Source organism: Telmatherina bonti (genome assembly GCF_933228915.1).
Source record: "Telmatherina bonti genome assembly, chromosome: 9".
NCBI lineage: Eukaryota > Metazoa > Chordata > Actinopteri > Atheriniformes > Telmatherinidae > Telmatherina > Telmatherina bonti.
Window position 1 is genome coordinate 39671663 of NC_136627.1, and position 20811 is coordinate 39692473.

The 20811-nt window shown below is 50.6% G+C and overlaps 1 protein-coding gene across 1 annotated transcript; it reads left to right on the plus strand.

Moving 5' to 3' along the window:
• The first annotated feature begins 3160 nt into the window (after window positions 1–3160).
• rnf169 (ring finger protein 169) lies at window positions 3161–6307 on the plus strand. Its single transcript, XM_079246601.1, has 6 exons — window positions 3161–3473; window positions 4280–4350; window positions 4414–4482; window positions 4553–4653; window positions 4750–4843; window positions 4960–6307. Exons 1-6 carry the CDS (start codon window positions 3185–3187, stop codon window positions 6094–6096), a joined length of 1761 nt encoding a protein of 586 aa, XP_079102727.1. The 5' UTR covers window positions 3161–3184; the 3' UTR covers window positions 6097–6307.
• The last annotated feature ends 14504 nt before the right edge of the window (window positions 6308–20811 follow it).

Here is a 20811-nt window from a genome sequence, read left to right on the forward strand (position 1 = left end):
GGTACTAGTGCCGCGACAGCCGGAAACTGTGGAGCTTTTCAGAATAAAACTTGGTCCGTGTCTTGTGAACATAAATCCGATTTTCACACAATTTATCATTAATAAGCAGAGTCGGAGCAAAAAAAAAAAAAAAAACTGAAGCGCTGAAAAGCTGACAAATGCCCGTAGTTTCATACACAAAACGTTTACCTTTCAAATGGAAAATAATCCGTTTTTTATGCAAATTATGCTTTTCAAAAAGTCTTTTAAATTTGTTTATTTTTTTATCATGAAAAATTCCTTGAATTTGTTCAAATGTTCATCTAAACACTATTTTCCTAAATTACATATGTGACTTTATTATGTAAAAAAAAAAAAAAAAAAAAAAAAAAAACACTTTAAAATTCTGACCCAAGAAAAGATGGGGAGAAAATTCACTTCTTTTAAATCTAAAATGTTTGTTTTTTCAGCAAACTGTTTTAAAAATAATAAACTAAACACTACGATGAAATGGAGACCTGTCCAGGTGTACCTAATGATTGCTGGGATAGACCCCAGCATCTCTGTGACCTTTTTTGTACTTGGATGTTAAGATGAATGATGAATGAATTAACAAATAAATTCTATGCATGTTTACCATTTATCACCAAATGTCATTGTAGTGCGCAATGTGTCCACCAGGGAACAGAAGAGGATAATAGGCGTGCTTACTGCAGGGTTTTTCCATGAAAAGATGCTTAAAGTCTCAGAAACTGGATGAAATATGACATACATGGGGTTAATAAACTGCATGTATAGTTGTTGTTAGCACTGCAGCATCACAGCAAGACTTGAACAGCAGACTTTCTGAGTGGAGTTTGCATGTTCTCTGAATGTACAGGTTCTCTATGGGTTCTCAGACTTCCTCCCAACATCCAATGACATCATGTTAGGTTAATTTATCACTGTAAATTCTAAGAGTCTGGCTGCAGACCGTCTGGAACAAGCTCCACTCTCAGTCCACATCCACCATGGGGCCAACTCCTCCCCCACCTACAGTAATTTGATGGAGATAAAGGTTAGCGAACTGCCAATAAAACACAGGAGAAGATGATAAAGATAAAGATTTGTACAGAAGTATTGAGCCGTCACCCAAATTGGAAAGGCCCTTATCGCATTATGAAATGTTGAATTTCACAATTTTACAATAAAACTGTTAGGTTATAATCTCATAAGATGTTCTTTATTTAGGTGACAGCTCTACGCTTCCATAACGCTGAATATAATAAAAATTAAACTGCAATAAGCAGAACGTTACTGGTAAGAAAACCAATTGGAAGAAAACAAAAACAGACAAGGCATAATACCCGACCAGGTGTCTGTGATCAGAAATTAATGGACGACACGGAGGCGTGAAGTTAATTTCTGCTAACGGACACCTGGAGGGGCATTATCCTGCTTATACCATGCTATAATATGCCAGTTTTTCACCTTAAAATGATGCGTTTTTCACAAGAAGTGGCCGAGTAGACTATTTTAGGTTTAGGTTGTCCAGAATGCTACTGCAAAGCGACTTACTAGATCACCAATATTCACCCTGTACCCCGCTACTGATCCAGCTCCACTGACTGCTCATCACTTAGAGTTCAATTCAAAATCCTGGTACTAACTTACAAAGCCCGACACGACCAGGCTACATTAGAGACCTTTTAAAGCCTGAGTTCCCAGCAAGCTCCCTGAGATCTGCTGACCAGGGTCTGCTGGCGGTTTTATATATGTGGCTTAAAACAAAAGGTGACAGAGCCCCTGCCGTGTGGAACTCCTCTTCCTCTCAGCCTGAGATCATCTGAGTCAGTCATCTCATTCAAAAAGCAGCTTAAGACACATCTTATGAATCTTGATTTTACTTAGTAAAAAATATTTTACGTAATGTTTTATGCTGTTTTAAAATTTTTTGTTTTGTTTTGAAGCGTTTTGTGATTTTTTACCTAGAAAGGCGATTTATAAATAAACATTTACTTATTTATTTTATATCCGTTGGGACTAGTTGCCAAGGTAACTGGCTCTGAACCTGCAGCTTGCTCGGCCACCGCTGCTATGTCAGCCTCATCTGTGGAGTGAGATGATGCTTAACGTTATATCAAAGGCAATATTGCTGGGATGCTGACATGTCCATCGTTGTGGAGGACAAAGATTTACAGCTTGTGGGCCCTGACCACCACTGGTTGGGACGTTGCCACAGTTACCAACCTGAACCAGTGCAATAACAACAATCAGACTATTTGACTGGAACCTTTTTTATAGGTGTCCTACATGGCTTTTTAACAGTCACCCGGCAGCCAATCAGAGTATTCACCCTGACCGTGGTATCAACGAAAATAATGTAGCCAGTGTGGATTCTCACTGAGCAGGCATAAAACCACCAGAACATTCAGCAAAAGAACTCAAGTCTTAAGTACACATACTTAATACACGTATCATACAGAGTTCTTGGTATTTTACACATTAAAATCAGCAGATTGCTAAAAAATTCAGAAATTAATTGAAAAACACATTTTATGAGGACAGTATGCTTGTTTGATCAGTTTGATTCATGTTATTTGTAGCCTGATCCAGATGGCGACACCATGGTATTACACTAGTCTGCTGCTTTAATGCTGCATTTTATTTATAAATAGGATTTAATCTATGTGATTTGTGTTATGTATAGTGTGAGACTAAATTCTTCCAGGATTGAATGTGAGCATGAATGGTTGTTTGTCCCTCAGTGTTGGTCCTGCGATGGACCGGCGACCTGTCCAGGTGGACCTGCCTGTGGCCTGATGGACCGGCAGCCTGTCCAGGTGGACCTGCCTGTGGCCTGATGGACCGGCAGCCTGTCCAGGTGGACCTGCCTGTGGCCTGATGGACCGGCAGCCTGTCCAGGTGGACCTGCCTGTGGCCTGATGGACCGGCAGCCTGTCCAGGTGGACCTGCCTGTGGCCTGATGGACCGGCAGCCTGTCCAGGTGGACCTGCCTGTGGCCTGATGGACCGGCAGCCTGTCCAGGTGGACCTGCCTGTGGCCTGATAGACCAGCTACAGGAGATGTAAAAAAAGCCAGCTCTATGTAGTTTTATTTTGAAAGGCGGTCCCGTCACACGATTGGCGGGCTGCACGCGCGTCCGCTCCGCGCTCGCGCTGCTTCTGCGGCGGCAGGGCGGGGCTTGAGGACCGGAGAGAGAAAGATGGCGACCGCAGGGTCCGCCGAAGATCCCGCCAGTCCGGCCGGAGCCGCTGCTGACGCGTCCCGGTTCCGGTCCAAATCCCGGTGCCGGTCCGGGACCAGCCCGCCGGAGAGCAACGGGAAGAAGTGCGTAGAGAGCCAGTCCGGCGGCGGGTCGGCCTGCGGACACCCGGCCTGCCCGCCGTGTCTGGCCCGGAGACCGGCGGGCCGCGAGGAGCGGCTCCGGAGGAGAAGCGACCCCGATCGGAGCGGCGGCAGGGCGGGCAGGAAGGACGGCGACGGCCGGAGAGGTCGGTCCACCGCGGCTGTTTGTCCGAACAGAACCAGAACTTCCAGAATGTTTTTTTATTACATAAAAATGTCAGTAAGCTGCTTCAGACCGGTTCTGGTGGGATCCAGGAGTTTCGGGGATCCTGAACCGGATCAGGAGCTGATCACAGGAGTCCGTGACACCTCGGGACTCGGTTCTGGTTCTGCTGGTGCAGGCTGCTGGTGTGGACATGTCCAGACGTGTCCAGCTGGAGGAGGAGCTCCACGGTCCAGCTCCTGTCTGTAAACCAGCTGGTTTGGTTCTGGGGAGGTCTCCAGGCTCGGTTCTGGAGTCCAGTTGGAGTCAGGCTCGGTTCTGAGGAGGTCTCCAGGCTCGGTTCTGGAGTCCAGTTGGAGTCAGGCTCGGTTCTGAGGAGGTCTCCAGGCTCGGTTCTGGAGTCCAGTTGGAGTCGGGCTCGGTTTTGGAGTCCAGTTGGAGTCAGGCTCGGTTCTGAGGAGGTCTCCAGGCTCGATTCTGGAGTCCAGTTGGAGTCAGGCTCGGTTTTGGAGTCCAGTTGGAGTCAGGCTCGGTTCTGAGGAGGTCTCCAGGCTCGATTCTGGAGTCCAGTTGGAGTCAGGCTCGGTTTTGGAGTCCAGTTGGAGTCAGGCTCGGTTCTGAGGAGGTCTCCAGGCTCGGTTCTGAAGTCCAGTTGGAGTCAGGCTCGGTTCTGGAGTCCAGTTGGAGTCAGGCCCGGTTCTGGAGTCCAGTTGGAGTCAGGCTCGGTTCTGGAGTCCAGATGGAGTCGGGGCTCGGTTCTGATGATGTAACGCTGTGTCTCGCCCTCAGAACTCTTCGTCTGTCCGACTCTCTTCCTGAAGTCTTCAGACGGCACTCCGTGTCCGGCGGGGAAGCTCAAGGTGAGGCGGTTCTGAGCCCGGTTCTGGTTTTAGAGATACTAGTTTAACCTGAGACTGTTTCAGCTGCTTCCGGAGGACCGGAGCGACGTGAGGAAGAGGAGTTCGACGGGACCGGTCCATCGCGAGGAGCTGGTGAGTCCGACACCAGCTGGTGGAAAACGTCTGGATGGACCCGGTTTCCTAAACCAGAACTTTTTCTCAGGGAGTTCTGTCCGACTCGGAGAATGAGGAGCCCATCAGCAGGAGGATCAGAACCATCTCAGCCTTCATCAGGAAAACCAAAAACTCTTCACCCCTCAGCAGGTAAGATCCGGTCAGACCAGAACCACACCATAGACCCGAGTCCAGGCTTGGTGGTCTCCGGTTCTGTGACCTCTTACCTCTGGTTCTCCTCCCCAGCGGCTGTCAGAGGAGTCGCAGCTGCACCGACCCGATGGAGGACCGGGGAGGGAAGCTGAAGGTCCTGGTCCAGCCGCTGGCCATGTTGGAGCGGGTATGCTGGTTCTGTTTGCCCCAGAAGGCTCCATGAAAGATTTGTTGCTATCGGGTTCTGTAACATCTAGAACCGGACCCAGACTGGTTCTGATTCTCCTTGTTTCTGCCGCTCAGGTCGGGATGGGCCACAGCTCGGCGGCGGGGATCCTCCTCTCGTCGGAGAACAGCCGCTCGGTCTCGGCTCCCATCACCGCTCCAGACCGGAGGTTAGCCTGGAGAGTGGTGCTGACGTCATCCAGCCCGCCGGGCCTGGTCCCGGTCCAACCGGAGCGCTCCATCAGCCCGGAGAGCAACGACAGCATCTCGGAGGAGCTGAACCACTTCAAACCCATCGTGTGCTCGCCGTGCACGCCGCCCAAACGGCTGCCGGACGGCCGCCTCCTGGAGCCCACCATCGTCAAGTCCACGCCCCGGAACCAGACCCGGAACCCGACCCAGAATCTGACCCGCGGCCTGCAAAAGGCCACCAGCTACGAGGCCAGCCCGGTGGTCCTGCAGAAGTGGAGGCAGATTGAACTGGACCGCCAGAACCTCAAAATGAACTCCAAAGCCACTCTGACGAGTCCTGAGCCCCCCGGCAGGACCAGCGGGGGCGAGGACGGACCGGGCCGCCGGATCAGGCCGCCGGGAAACGGCGAAGACGGACCGGGCCGCCGGATCGGGCCGCCGGGAAACGGCGTGAAGTCCTCCAACCAGAGGAAGCTTCTGTTTGACCCCCCGACTGCAGAACCAGACCTCTTCCAGAGACAGTCGGTGAAAATCCGGGTCCCAGCGATCCGCTACAGCAGTGCCAAGACGCCTCAAGGGGGGTCTGACTCCGAACCAGCCGGTGCCACCCCTGATCCCTGCGGCCGGGCGACACGGCTCGGCCGGACCCGATCCTTCACGCCATACCAGAACTCTGGTTTCCAGTCCGGTAAATTTGTGCCAAAGGGCTCACAGAGTCCGAAGAAGGACGGGGACGGCGTCCACAACCAGACTACCTCCAGGAGGGGCAAGAAGAGGAAGCAGAAGACCAAACACCTGGACCCGGACCTGAAGAGGAACCGGCCCATCATCCGGGACCAGCAGTTCATCTGTCAGATCCAGCAGGACCGGGCCTTTGCCCTGAAGCTGCAGAGACAGTTTGACCTGGAGAGGACTGGGGCCGGCACCAGCCCAGACAAGTACTTTCTGCGGTCCTGGATGTCCACCCAGAACCGCAGGAGGCGGGGCCTGAGGAGGTCCAGACGGATCAATAAGAAGCACTGAAGAGGATTCGGAACCAAGATCCGAAATATGCAAAGAGACAAACGTTCCTGAATGTTTTCCAGTGACGGAAGAACGGTCTTCCAAACACCAGCAGAACCAAAAACTGAACTCCTCAGTTTGTCGAGGGTCCGAACACGAGAAACCCGACTGATCGGCTCCAGATCAGTTTGATTGATTCTCAATACGTGATTCATTAAATGATGGAATCATTCTGAGTCAGTTGTCTTTGCTTCTCAGTCTACCGGCACTGGTTCTGTCTCACCTGTCCAGGTGTTTGTCTGGCTTCTCCTGACATTCAGGTGTTTGCAGGACGTCCTGAAACTGGTTTGTCCATCTGGACCAGAGTCTGGAGGAGACCACGTGGTCTCAGGGAGATTTAACCCGCTTTAACATAAAATCATGGAAGCCTGAACATGATCAATAATCTCATAATCCAGGACTTTCTGGTTGGGGGTGAGGATGTTTGACCCAGTTAGTCTGACCAGACTTCTGTGATCCGGTTTACGGCAGACGACCTAAGACCACCAGATCCAGACTCACTGAAACCTGATATTTCAAGTCTGAGACTTGAGGCAAGATCACGTTTAGTTTTAGGCTGGGACTCCAGGAACCCCTAAATTCAGCAACTCCAAGACAAGACCACCAACTCTGGTTTAAAACCTCCACTGGTCAATCTGAGTCTGAAGAACAACAGGACTTTCACTCGGTCTGGTCTAGAGGAGTCTGACTCAGTCTGGTCTAGAAGAGTCTGGTACGGTCTGGTCTAGAACAGCCTGACTCGGTCTAGTCTAGAAGAGTATGACTCGGTCTGGTCTGGAAGGTCTGTCTCGGTCTGGTCTAAAAGAGTGACTCAGTCTGGTCTAGAGCAGTCTGACTTGGTCTGGTCTAGAAGAGTGACTCGGTCTGGTCTAGAACAGTTTGACTTGGTCTGGTCTAGAAGAGTGATTCGGTCTGCTCTAGAACAGTGACTCGGTCTGGTCTAGAACAGCCTGACTCGGTCTAGTCTAGAAGAGTATGACTCGGTCTGGTCTGGAAGGTCTGTCTCGGTCTGGTCTAAAAGAGTGACTCGGTCTGGTCGAGAAGAGTGATTCGGTCGGGTCTAGAAGAGTGATTCGGTTGAGTCAAGAACAGCCTGACTCGGTCTGGTCTGGAAGGTCTATCTCGGTCTGGTCTAGAACAGATTGACTTGGTCTGGTCTAGAAGCGTGACTCGGTCTGGTCGAGAAGAGTGATTCAGTCGAGTCAAGAACAGCCTGACTGGGTCTGGTCTAGAATAGTCTGATTTGGTCTGGTCTAGAAGTGTGACTCGGTCTGATCTAGAAGAGTGACTCGGTCTGGTCTAGAACTGTCTCACTCGGTCTGGTCTAAGTCTGGTCTAGAATAGTCTGACTCGGTCTGGTCTAGAAGAGTGACTCGGGTCTGGTCTAGAATAGTCTGACTCGGTCTCGTCTAGAATGGTCTGACTCGGTCTCGTCTAGAATGGTCTGACTCGGTCTGATCTAGAATGGTCTGACTCGGTCTGGTCTGAAAGAGTGACTCGGTCTGGTCTAGAAGAGTGACTCGATCTGGTCTAGAGCAGTTTGACTTGGTCTGGTTTAGAATAGTCTGACTCTGTCTGGTCTAGAACAGTCTGACTCCATCTGGTCTAGAACAGTCTGACTCCGTTTGGTCTAGACGACTGACTTGGTCTAGTCTAGGAGAGTAAGACTCGGTCTGTTCTAGAATAGTCTGCCTTGGTCTGGTCTAAAAGAGTGACTCGGTCTGGTCTAGAAGAGTGACTCGATCTCGTCTACAACTGTCTTACCCGATCTGGTCTAGACCTGTCTCACTCGGTCTGGTCTGACTCAGTCTGGTATAGAAGGTCTGTCTCGGTCTGGTCTAAAAGTGTGACTCAGTCTGGTCTAGAATAGTCTGAATCGGTCTGGTCTAGAACTGTCTCACTCGGTCTGGTCCAGAAGAGTCTGACTCGGTTTGGTCTAGAATAGTCTGACTCGGTCTGGTCTAGAACTGTCCCACTCGGTCTGGTCCAGAAGAGTCTGACTTGGTCTGGTCCAGAAGAGTCTGACTCGGTCTGGTCTAGAATAGTCTGACTCGGTCTGGTCTGGAAGAGTAACTTGGTCTGGTCTACAAGCGTGACTCGTTCTGGTCTGGAATAGTATGATAGGGTCTGGTCTAGAACTGCCTGACTCGGTTTGGTCTGGAAGAGTCTGACTCGGTCTGGTCTAGAAGAGTCTGACTCGTTCTGGTGTAGAAGAGTGACTCGGTCTGGTCTAGAATAGTCTGACTTGGTCTGGTCAGGAAGAGTCTGATAGGATTTGGTCTAGAACTGTCTAGAACGTGTCTAGAACTGGTCTAGACAAGTGACTCGGCCTGGTCTAGATGAGTGACTCAGTCCGGTCCAGAATAGTCTGACTCGGTCTGGTCCAGAATAGTCTGACTCGGTCTGGTCTAGAAAAGAGACTCGGTATGGTCTAGAACGGTCTCACTCGGTCTTGTCTAGAACAGACTGAATCGGTCTGGTCTAGAAGAGTGTCTCGGTCTATTCTGGACGAGTCTGACTCGGTCTGGTCTGGAAGAGCCTGACTCAGTCTAATCTAAAGCAGTCTGACTTGGTCTGGTCTAGAAGAGTCTGACTCGGTCTGGTCTAGAAGAATCTGACTCGGTCTGTTCTAGAAGAGTCTGACTCGGTCTGGGGTAGGAGAGTCTGACTCGGTCTGTTCTAGAACAGCCTGACTCGGTCTGGTCTAGAATAGCCGGACACGGTCTGGTCTGGAAGAGTCTGATAGGGTTTGGTCTACAACAGCCTGACTCGGTCTGGTGTAGAACAGCCTGACTCGGTTTGGTCTAGAACAGCCTGACGCGGTCTGGTCTCAGAGTCTGATAGGGTCTGGTGTAGAACTGTCTGTCTCGGTCTGTTCTAGAAGAGTGACTCGGTCTGGTCTAGAAGAATCTGACTCGGTCTGGTCTAGAAGAGTCTGACTTGGTCTGGTTTAGAAGAGTGACTCGGTCGGGTCTAGAACAGTCTCACTCGGTCTGGTCTGAAAGAGTAACTCGGTCTGGTCTAGAAGAGTGAGTCGGTCTGGTCTGGAAGAGTCTGATAGGGTCTGGTCTCGAACTATCTTTCTCAGTCTGCTCTAGAACAGTCTGACTCCATCTGGTCTAGAACAGTCTGACTCCGTTTGGTCTAGACGACTGACTTGGTCTAGTCTAGGAGAGTAAGACTCAGTCTGTTCTAGATATAGTCTGCCTTGGTCTGGTCTAAAAGAGTGACTCGGTCTGGTCTAGAAGAGTGACTCGATCTGGTCTACAACTGTCTCACCCGGTCTGGTCTAGAACTGTCTCACTCGGTCTGGTCTGACTCAGTCTGGTCTAGAAGGTCTGTCTCGGTCTGGTCTAAAAGAGTGACTCAGTCTGGTCTAGACGAGTAACTCGGTCTGGTCTAGAATAGTCTGAATTGGTCTTGTCTAGAACTGTCTAACTCGGTCTGGTCTAGAAGAGTGACTCGGTCTGGTCTAGACTAGTCTGACTCGGTCTGGTCTCGAAGAGTCTGATAGGGTCTGGTGTAGAACTGTCTGACTCAGTCTGGTCTAGAATAGTCTGACTCGGTCTGGTTTAGAATAGTCTGACACGGTCTGGTCTACAAAAGTGTCTCGGTCTGGTCTAAAAGAGTGACTCAGTCTGGTCTAGACGAGTAACTCGGTCTGGTCTAGAATAGTCTGAATTGGTCTTGTCTAGAACTGTCTAACTCGGTCTGGTCTAGAAGAGTGACTCGGTCTGGTCTAGAATAGTCTGACTCGGTCTGGTCTCGAAGAGTCTGATAGGGTCTGGTGTAGAACTGTCTGACTCAGTCTGGTCTAGAGCAGCCTGACTCGGTCTGGCCTAGAAGAGTGAGTCGGTCTGGTCTAGAAGAGTCTGACTCGGTCTGGTCTAGAATAGTCTTACTCGGTCTGGTCTAGAACAGCCTGACTCGGTCTGTTGTAGAACAGTCTGACTCGGTCTGGTCTAGAGCAGTCTGATAGGGTCTGGTGTAGAACTGTCTGACTCGGTCTGGTCTAGAATAGTCTGACTTGGTCTGGTTTAGAATAGTCTGACACGGTCTGGTCTACAAAAGTGACTCGGTCTGGTCTAGACAAGTGACTCGGTCTCGTCTAGACGAGTGAATAGGTCTGGTCTAGAACAGCCTGACTTGGTCAGGTCTGGAAGAGTCTGATAGGGTTTGGTCTAGAGCAGCCTGACTCGGTCTGGCCTAGAAGAGTGAGTCGGTCTGGTCTAGAAGAGTCTGACTCGGTCTGGTCTGGAAAAGTCTGACTCCGTCTGGTCTAGAACAGCCTGACTCGGTCTCGTCTAGAATAGTCTGACTCCGTCTGGTCTAGAATAGTCTTACTCGGTCTGGTCTAGAACAGCCTGACTCGGTCTGTTGTAGAACAGTCTGACTCGGTCTGGTCTAGAATAGTCTTACTCGGTCTGGTCTAGAACAGCCTGACTCGGTCTGTTGTAGAACAGTCTGACTCGGTCTGGTCTAGAACAGTCTGACTCGGTCTGGTCTAGAGCAGCCTGACTCGGTCTGGTCTAGAGCAGTCTGACTCGGTCTGGTCTCGAAGAGTCTGATAGGGTCTGGTGTAGAACTGTCTGACTCGGTCTGGTCTAGAATAGTCTGACTTGGTCTGGTCTAGAATAGTCTGACACGGTCTGGTCTACAAAAGTGACTCGGTCTGGTCTAGACAAGTGACTCGGTCTGGTCTAGACGAGTGACTCGGTCTGGTCTAGACGAGTGACGCGGTCTGGTCTAGAAGAGTCTGACTCGGTCTGGTCTAGAAAAGTCTGACTCGGTCTCGTCTAGACGAGTGAATCGGTCTGGTCTAGAGCAGCCTGACTCGGTCTGGCCTAGAGCAGTCTGACTCGGTCTGGTTTAGAAGAGTGAGTCGGTCTGGTCTAGAATAGTCTGACTCGGTCTGGTCTAGAAGAGTCTGACTCGGTCTGGTCTGGAAAAGTCTGACTCGGTCTGGTCTAGAACAGCCTGACTCGGTCTCGTCTAGAATAGTCTGACTCCGTCTGGTCTACAATAGTCTTACTCGGTCTGGTCTAGAACAGCCTGACACGGTCTGGTTGTAGAACAGTCTGACTCGGTCTGGTCCAGAGCAGTCTGACTCGGTCTGGTCTCGAAGACTCTGATAGGGTCTGGTGTAGAACTGTCTGACTCGGTCTGGTCTAGAATAGTCTGACTTGGTCTGGTTTAGAATAGTCTGACACGGTCTGGTCTACAAAAGTGACTCGGTCTGGTCTAGACAAGTGACTCGGTCTGGTCTAGAAGAGTCTGACTCGGTCTGGTTTGGAAAAGTCTGACTCGGTCTCATCTAGACGAGTGAATCGGTCTGGTTTGGAAAAGTCTGACTCGGTCTCATCTAGACGAGTGAATCGGTCTGGTCTAGAGCAGCCTGACTTGGTCAGGTCTGGAAGAGTCTGATAGGGTTTGGTCTAGAACTGCCTGGCTCGGTCTGGTCTAGAGCAGCCTGACTCGGTCTGGCCTAGAGCAGTCTGACTCGGTCTGGTCTAGAAGAGTGAGTCGGTCTGGTCTAGAGTAGTCTGACTCGGTCTGGTCTAGAAGAATCTGACTCCATCTGGTCTAGAACAGTCTGACTCGGTCTGGTTTAGGACAGTCTGACTAGGTCTGGTCTAGAATAGTCTAAGTCTGGTCTAGACGACTGACTTGGTCTGGTCTAGAACAGTCTGACTCCGTCTGGTCTAGAAGAGTCTTACTCCATCTGGTCTAGAACAGTCCGACTCCGTCTGGTCTAGAACAGTCTGACTCGGTTTGGTTAGAATAGACTGACTCGATCTGGTTTAGAAGAGTCTGACTCGGTCTTGTCTAGAAGAGTCTGACTCGGTCTTGTCTAGAAGAGTCTGACTCGGTCTGGTCTAGAAGAGTCTGATGGGGTATGGTCTAGAACTGTCTGACTCGGTCTGGTCTAGAACAGCCTGACTCTGTCTCGTCTAGAATAGACAGACTCGGTCTGGTCTAGAACAGTCTGACTCCGTCTGGTCTAGAAGAGTCTTACTCCGTCTGATCTAGAACAGTCCGACTCGGTCTGGTTTAGAATAGTCTGACTCGGTCTGGTCTAGAATAGACTGACTCGATCTGGTTTAGAATAGTCTGATTCGGTCTGGTTTAGACGACTGACTCGGTATTGTCTAGAAGAGTCTGACTTGGTCTTGTCTAGAAGAGTCTGACTCGGTCTGGTCTAGAATAGTCTAACTTGGTCTGGTTGAGAATAGACTGACTCGATCTGGTTTAGAATAGTCTGACTCTCTGGTCTAGACGACTGACTCGGTCTTGTCTAGAATAGTCTCACTCGGTCTGGTCTAGACGAGTGACTGGGTCCGGTAAAGAACAGTTTGACTCTGTCTAGAACAGCCTGAACAGCCCAACTCGGCATAGACTAAAAGAGTATTACTCGGTCTGGTCTAGAATAGTCTGACTCGGTCTAGTGTAGACGAGTGACTCGGTCTGGTCTAGATGAGTGACTTGGTCTGGTCTAGAAGAGTGACTCTGTTGGGGCTAGAACAGTCTGACTCGGTCTGGTCTAGAACAGCTTGACTCGGTCTGGTCTAGAGTAGTCTGACTCTGTATCGTCTAGAATAGTATGGCTTGGTCTGGTCTAGAAGAGTCTGACAGGGTCTGGTAGAGAACAGTCTGACTCTGTCTGGTCTAGAAGACTGACTCGGTCTGGTCTATAAGACTGACTCAGTGTGATCTAGAATAGTAACTCGGTCTGGTCTAGAAGAGTAACTCAGTCTAATGTAGAATAGTCTGACTTGGTCTGGTCCACAATGGTCTGACTCAGTCTGGCCTAAAAGTGTAACTCGGTCTGTTCTAGAAGAGGGAATCGGTCTGGTCTAGAAAAGTCTGACTCGGTCTGGTCTAGAACAGCCTGACTCAGTCTCGTCTAGAATACTCTGACTCGGTCTGGTCTAGAATAGTCTTACTCGGTCTGGTCAAGAACAGCCTGACTCGGTCTGGTCTAGAATGGTTTGACTCCGTCTGGTCTAGAATAGTCTGACTCGGTCTGGTCTAGACAAGTGACTGGGTCTGGTCTAGAACAGCCTGACTTGGTCTGGCCTACAACTGTCTCACTCGGTCTGGTCTACAAGAGTGACTCGGTCTGGTCTAGAAGCCTGACTCGGTCTGTTCTAGAAGCGTGACTCGGTCTGGTCTAGACGAGTGATTCGGTCTGGTCTAGACGAGTGAATCGGTCTGGTCTAGAACAGTCTGACTTGGTCTGGTCGAAAGCAGCCTCACTTGGTCTGGTCAGGAAGAGTCATATAGGGTGTGGTCTAGAACTGTCTTACTGGGTCTGGTCTAGTTTAGTCTAGCTCGGTCTGGTCTAGAATAGTCTGCCTCGGTCTGGTCCAGAAGAGTGACTCGGTCTCGTCTAGAAGAGTGACTCGGTCTAGTCTAGACGAGTGACTCGGTCTGGTCTAGAACAGCCTGACTCGGTCTGGTCTAGAATAGTCTGACTCGGTCTGGTCTAGAACAGCCTGACTCCGTCTGGTCTAGAAGAGTCTTACTCCGTCTGATCTAGAACAGTCCGACTCGGTCTGGTTTAGAATAGTCTGACTCGGTCTGGTCTAGAATAGACTGACTCCATCTGATCTAGAACAGTCCGACTCCGTTTGGTCTAGAACAGTCTGACTCGGTTTGATTAGAATAGTCTCACTAGGTCTGGTCTAGAAGAGTGAGTCGGTCTGGCCTAGAAGAGTGAGTCGGTCTGGTCTAGAACAGCCTGACTTGGTCAGGTCTGGAAGAGTCTGATAGGGTCTGGTCTCGAACTATCTTTCTCAGTCTGCTCTAGAACAGTCTGACTCCATCTGGTCTAGAGCAGTCTGACTCGGTCTGGTCTCGAAGAGTCTGATAGGGTCTGGTGTAGAACTGTCTGACTCGGTCTGGCCTAGAATAGTCTGACTTGGTCTGGTCTAGAATAGTCTGACACGGTCTGGTCTACAAAAGTGACTCGGTCTGGTCTAGACAAGTGACTCGGTCTGGTCTAGACGAGTGACTCGGTCTGGTCTAGACGAGTGACGCGGTCTGGTCTAGAAGAGTCTGACTCGGTCTGGTCTAGAACAGCCTGACTCGGTCTGGTCTAGAACAGCCTGACTCGGTCTCGTCTAGAATAGTCTGACTCCGTCTGGTCTAGAATAGTCTTACTCGGTCTGGTCTAGAACAGCCTGACGTGGTCAGGTCTGGAAGAGTCTGATAGGGTTTGGTCTAGAACTGCCTGGCTCGGTCTGGTCTAGAGCAGTCTGACTCGGTCTGGCCTAGAGCAGTCTGACTCGGTCTGGTCTAGAAGAGTGAGTCGGTCTGGTCTAGAATAGTCTGACTCGGTCTGGTCTAGAAGAGTCTGACTCCATCTGATCTAGAACAGTCCGACTCCGTCTGGTCTAGAACAGTCTGACTCGGTTTGATTAGAATAGTCTCACTAGGTCTGGTCTAGAATAGACTGACTCGATCTGGTTTAGAAGAGTCTGACTCGGTCTGGTCTAGAACAGTCTGACTCGGTCTTGTCTAGAAGAGTCTGACTCGGTCTTGTCTAGAAGAGTCTGACTCGGTCTGGTCTAGAAGAGTCTGATGGGGTATGGTCTAGAAGAGCCTGACTCGGTCTCGTCTAGAATAGTCTGACTCGGTCTGGTCTAGAACAGTCTGACTCCGTCTGATCTAGAACAGTCCGACTCGGTCTGGCCTAGAGCAGTCTGACTCGGTCTGGTCTAGAAGAGTGAGTCGGTCTGATCTAGAATAGTCTGACTCGGTCTGGTCTAGAAGAGTCTGACTCGGTCTGGTCTGGAAAAGTCTGACTCGGTCTGGTCTAGAACAGCCTGACTCGGTCTCGTCTAGAATAGTCTGACTCCGTCTGGTCTAGAATAGTCTTACTTGGTCTGGTCTAGAACAGCCTGACTTGGTCAGGTCTGGAAGAGTCTGATAGGGTTTGGTCTAGAACTGCCTGGCTCGGTCTGGTCTAGAGCAGCCTGACTCAGTCTGGCCTAGAGCAGTCTGACTCGGTCTGGTCTAGAAGAGTGAGTCGGTCTGGTCTAGAATAGTCTGACTCGGTCTGGTCTAGAAGAGTCTGACTCCATCTGATCTAGAACAGTCCGACTCCGTCTGGTCTAGAACAGTCTGACTCGGTTTGGTTAGAATAGTCTCACTAGGTCTGGTCAAGAATAGACTGACTCGATCTGGTTTAGAAGAGTCTGACTCGGTCTGGTCTAGAACAGCCTGATTCGGTCTCGTCTAGAATAGTCTGACTCCGTCTGGTCTAGAATAGTCTTACTCGGTCTGGTCTAGAACAGCCTGACTTGGTCAGGTCTGGAAGAGTCTGATAGGGTTTGGTCTAGAACTGCCTGGCTCGGTCTGGTCTAGAGCAGTCTGACTCGGTCTGGCCTAGAGCAGTCTGACTCGGTCTGGTCTAGAAGAGTGAGTCGGTCTGGTCTAGAATAGTCTGACTCGGTCTGGTCTAGAAGAATCTGACTCCATCTGATCTAGAACAGTCCGACTCCGTCTGGTCTAGAACAGTCTGACTCGGTTTGATTAGAATAGTCTCACTAGGTCTGGTCTAGAATAGACTGACTCGATCTGGTTTAGAAGAGTCTGACTCGGTCTGGTCTAGAACAGTCTGACTCGGTCTTGTCTAGAAGAGTCTGACTCGGTCTTGTCTAGAAGAGTCTGACTCGGCCTGGTCTAGAAGAGTCTGATGGGGTATGGTCTAGAACTGTCTGACTCGGTCTGGTCTAGAACAGCCTGACTCGGTCTCGTCTAGAATAGTCTGACTCGGTCTGGTCTAGAACAGTCTGACTCCGTCTGATCTAGAAGAGTCTTACTCCGTCTGATCTAGAACAGTCCGACTCGGTCTGGCCTAGAGCAGTCTGACTCGGTCTGGTCTAGAATAGACTGATTCGTTCTGGTTTAGAATAGTCTGATTCGGTCTGGTTTAGACGACTGACTCGGTCTTGTCTAGAAAAGTGACTCGGTAAGGTCTAGAACGGTCTCACTCGGTCTTGTTTAGAACAGACTGACTCGGTCTGGTCTAGAAGAGTCTGTCTCGGTCTGGTCTGGAAGAGCCTGACTCAGTCTAATCTAAAGCAGTCTGACTTGGTCTGGTCTAGAAGAGTCTGACTCGGTCTGGTCTAGAAGAATCTGACTCGGTCTGTTCTAGAAGAGTCTGACTCGGTCTGGTGTAGGAGAGTCTCACTCGGTCTGTTCTAGAACAGCCTGACTCGTTCTGGTCTAGGACAGCCGGACACGGTCTGGTCTGGAAGAGTCTGATAGGGTTTGGTCTACAACAGCCTGACTCGGTCTGTTGTAGAACAGCCTGACTCGGTCTGGTCTCAAAGACTCTGATAGGGTCTGGTGTAGAACTGTCTGTCTCGGTCTGGTCTACAAAAGTGACTCGGTCTGGTCTAGACGAGTGACGCGGTCTGGTCTAGAAGAGTCTGACTCGGTCTGGTCTAGAAAAGTCTGACTCGGTCTCGTCTAGACAAGTGAATCGGTCTGGTCTAGAACAGCCTGACTTGGTCAGGTCTGGAAGAGTCTGATAGGGTTTGGTCTAGAACTGCCTGGCTCGGTCTGGTCTAGAGCAGCCTGACTCGGTCTGGCCTAGAAGAGTGAGTCGGTCTGGTCTAGAACAGCCTGACTTGGTCAGGTCTGGAAGAGTCTGATAGGGTTTGGTCTAGAACAGCCTGACTCGGTCTGTTGTAGAACAGTCTGACTCGGTCTGGTCTAGAATAGTCTTACTCGGTCTGGTCTAGAACAGCCTGACTCGGTCTGTTGTAGAACAGTCTGACTCGGTCTGGTCTAGAGCAGTCTGACTCGGTCTGGTCTCGAAGAGTCTGATAGGGTCTGGTGTAGAACTGTCTGACTCGGTCTGGTCTAGAATAGTCTGACTTGGTCTGGTCTAGAATAGTCTGACACGGTCTGGTCTACAAAAGTGACTCGGTCTGGTCTAGACAAGTGACTCGGTCTGGTCTAGACGAGTGACTCGGTCTGGTCTAGACGAGTGACGCGGTCTGATCTAGAAGAGTCTGACTCGGTCTGGTCTAGAAAAGTCTGACTCGGTCTCGTCTAGAGCAGCCTGACTCGGTCTGGCCTAGAGCAGTCTGACTCGGTCTGGTCTAGAAGAGTGAGTCGGTCTGGTCTAGAATAGTCTGACTCGGTCTGGTCTAGAAGAGTCTGACTCGGTCTGGTCTGGAAAAGTCTGACTCGGTCTGGTCTAGAACAGCCTGACTCGGTCTGGTCTAGAATAGTCTGACTTGGTCTGGTCTAGAATAGTCTTACTCGGTCTGGTCTAGAACAGCCTGACTCGGTCTGGTTGTAGAACAGTCTGACTCGGTCTGGTCCAGAGCAGTCTGACTCGGTCTGGTCTCGAAGAGTCTGATAGGGTCTGGTGTAGAACTGTCTGACTCGGTCTGATCTAGAATAGTCTGACTTGGTCTGGTTTAGAATAGTCTGACACGGTCTGGTCTACAACAGTGACTCGGTCTGGTCTAGACAAGTGACTCGGTCTGGTCTAGACGAGTGACGCGGTCTGGTCTAGAAGAGTCTGACTCGGTCTGGTCTAGAACAGCCTGACTTGGTCAGGTCTGGAAGAGTCTGATAGGGTTTGGTCTAGAACTGCCTGGCTCGGTCTGGTCTAGAGCAGCCTGACTCGGTCTGGCCTAGAAGAGTGAGTCGGTCTGGCCTAGAAGAGTGAGTCGGTCTGGTCTAGAAGAGTCTGACTCGGTCTGGTCTGGAAAAGTCTGACTCGGTCTGGTCTAGAACAGCCTGACTCGGTCTGTTGTAGAACAGTCTGACTCGGTCTGGTCTCGAAGAGTCTGATAGGGTGTGGTGTAGAACTGTCTGACTCGGTCTGGTCTAGAATAGTCTGACAGGGTCTGGTCTACAAAAGTGACTCGGTCTGGTCTAGAAGAGTGACGCAGTCTGGTCTAGAAGAGTCTGTCTCGGTCTGGTCTAGAAAAGTCTGACTCGGTCTCGTCTAGACGAGTGAATCGGTCTGGTCTAGAGCAGCCTGACTCGGTCTGGCCTAGAGCAGTCTGACTCGGTCTGGTCTAGAAGAGTGAGTCGGTCTGGTCTAGAATAGTCTGACTCGGTCTGGTCTAGGAGAGTCTGACTCGGTCTGGTCTAGAAAAGTCTGACTCCGTCTGGTCTAGAACAGCCTGACTCGGTCTCGTCTAGAATAGTCTGACTCTGTCTGGTCTATAATAGTCTTACTCGGTCTGGTCTAGAACAGCCTGACTCGGTCTGGTTGTAGAACAGTCTGACTCGGTCTGGTCTAGAATAATCTTACTCGGTCTGGTCTAGAACAGCCTGACTCGGTCTGTTGTAGAACAGTCTGACTCGGTCTGGTCTAGAGCAGTCTGACTCGGTCTGGTCTCGAAGAGTCTGATAGGGTCTGGTGTAGAACTGTCTGACTCGGTCTGGTCTAGAATAGTCTGACTTGGTCTGGTCTAGAATAGTCTGACACGGTCTGGTCTACAAAAGTGACTCGGTCTGGTCTAGACAAGTGACTCGGTCTGGTCTAGATGAGTGACTCGGTCTGGTCTAGACGAGTGACGCGGGCTGGTCTAGAAGAGTCTGACTCGGTCTGGTCTAGAAAAGTCTGACTCGGTCTCGTCTAGAGCAGCCTGACTCGGTCTGGCCTAGAGCAGTCTGACTCGGTCTGGTCTAGAAGAGTGAGTCGGTCTGGTCTAGAATAGTCTGACTCGGTCTGGTCTAGAAGAGTCTGACTCGGTCTGGTCTGGAAAAGTCTGACTCGGTCTGGTTTAGAACAGCCTGACTCGGTCTCGTCTAGAACAGTCCGACTCGGTCTGGCCTAGAGCAGTCTGACTCGGTCTGGTCTAGAATAGACTGATTCGATCTGGTTTAGAATAGTCTGATTCGGTCTGGTTTAGACGACTGACTCGGTCTTGTCTAGAAGAGTCTGACTTGGTCTGGTCTAGAAAAGTGACTCGGTATGGTCTAGAACGGTCTCACTCGGTCTTGTTTAGAACAGACTGACTCGGTCTGGTCTAGAAGAGTCTGTCTCGGTCTGGTCTGAAAGAGCCTGACTCAGTCTAATCTAAAGCAGTCTGACTTGGTCTGGTCTAGAAGAGTCTGACTCGGTCTGGTCTAGAAGAATCTGACTCGGTCTGTTCTAGAAGAGTCTGACTCGGTCTGGTGTAGGAGAGTCTCACTCGGTCTGTTCTCGAACAGCCTGACTCGTTCTGGTCTAGGACAGCCGGACACGGTCTGGTCTGGAAGAGTCTGATAGGGTTTGGTCTACAACAGCCTGACTCGGTCTGTCGTAGAACAGTCTGACTCGGTCTGGTCTCAAAGAGTCTGATAGGGTCTGGTGTAGAACTGTCTGTCTCGGTCTGGTCTACAAAAGTGACTCGGTCTGGTCTAGACGAGTGACGCGGTCTGGTCTAGAAGAGTCTGACTCGGTCTGGTCTAGAAAAGTCTGACTCGGTCTCGTCTAGACAAGTGAATCGGTCTGGTCTAGAACAGCCTGACTTGGTCAGGTCTGGAAGAGTCTGATAGGGTTTGGTCTAGAACTGCCTGCCTCGGTCTGGTCTAGAGCAGCCTGACTCGGTCTGGCCTAGAAGAGTGAGTCGGTCTGGCCTAGAAGAGTGAGTCGGTCTGGTCTAGAAAAGCCTGACTTGGTCAGGTCTGGAAGAGTCTGATAGGGTTTGGTCTAGAACAGCCTGACTCGGTCTGTTGTAGAACAGTCTGACTTGGTCTGGTCTAGAATAGTCTTACTCGGTCTGGTCTAGAACAGCCTGACTCGGTCTGTTGTAGAACAGTCTGACTCGGTCTGGTCTAGAGCAGTCTGACTCGGTCTGGTCTCGAAGAGTCTGATAGGGTCTGGTGTAGAACTGTCTGACTCGGTCTGGTCTAGAATAGTCTGACTTGGTCTGGTCTAGAATAGTCTGACACGGTCTGGTCTACAAAAGTGACTCGGTCTGGTCTAGACAAGTGACTCGGTCTGGTCTAGAAGAGTCTGACTCGGTCTGGTTTGGAAAAGTCTGACTCGGTCTCATCTAGACGAGTGAATCGGTCTGGTTTGGAAAAGTCTGACTCGGTCTCATCTAGACGAGTGAATCGGTCTGGTCTAGAGCAGCCTGACTTGGTCAGGTCTGGAAGAGTCTGATAGGGTCTGGTGTAGAACTGTCTGACTCGGTCTGGTCTAGAATAGTCTGACTTGGTCTGGTCTAGAATAGTCTGACACGGTCTGGTCTACAAAAGTGACTCGGTCTGGTCTAGACAAGTGACTCGGTCTGGTCTAGACGAGTGACTCGGTCTGGTCTAGACGAGTGACGCGGTCTGGTCTAGAAGAGTCTGACTCGGTCTGGTCTAGAAAAGTCTGACTCGGTCTGGTCTAGAGCAGCCTGACTCGGTCTGGCCTAGAGCAGTCTGACTCGGTCTGGTCTAGAAGAGTGAGTCGGTCTGGTCTAGAATAGTCTGACTCGGTCTGGTCTAGAAGAGTCTGACTCGGTCTGGTCTGGAAAAGTCTGACTCGGTCTGGTCTAGAACAGCCTGACTCGGTCTGGTCTAGAATAGTCTGACTCCGTCTGGTCTAGAATAGTCTCACTCGGTCTTGTTTAGAACAGACTGACTCGGTCTGGTCTAGAAGAGTCTGTCTCGGTCTGGTCTGAAAGAGCCTGACTCAGTCTAATCTAAAGCAGTCTGACTTGG

What these genes read in the sequence shown, in the direction of transcription:
- rnf169 (XM_079246601.1), top strand. Translation starts at nt 3,185, where the DNA reads ATGGCGACCGCAGGGTCCGCCGAAGATCCCGCCAGTCCGGCCGGAGCC. An exon ending in CGGTCCATCGCGAGGAGCTG is followed by an intron (nt 4,483 to 4,552) that starts GTGAGTCCGACA and finishes ACTTTTTCTCAG; the next exon opens with GGAGTTCTGTCCGACTCGGA. An exon ending in AACTCTTCACCCCTCAGCAG is followed by an intron (nt 4,654 to 4,749) that starts GTAAGATCCGGT and finishes TCTCCTCCCCAG; the next exon opens with CGGCTGTCAGAGGAGTCGCA.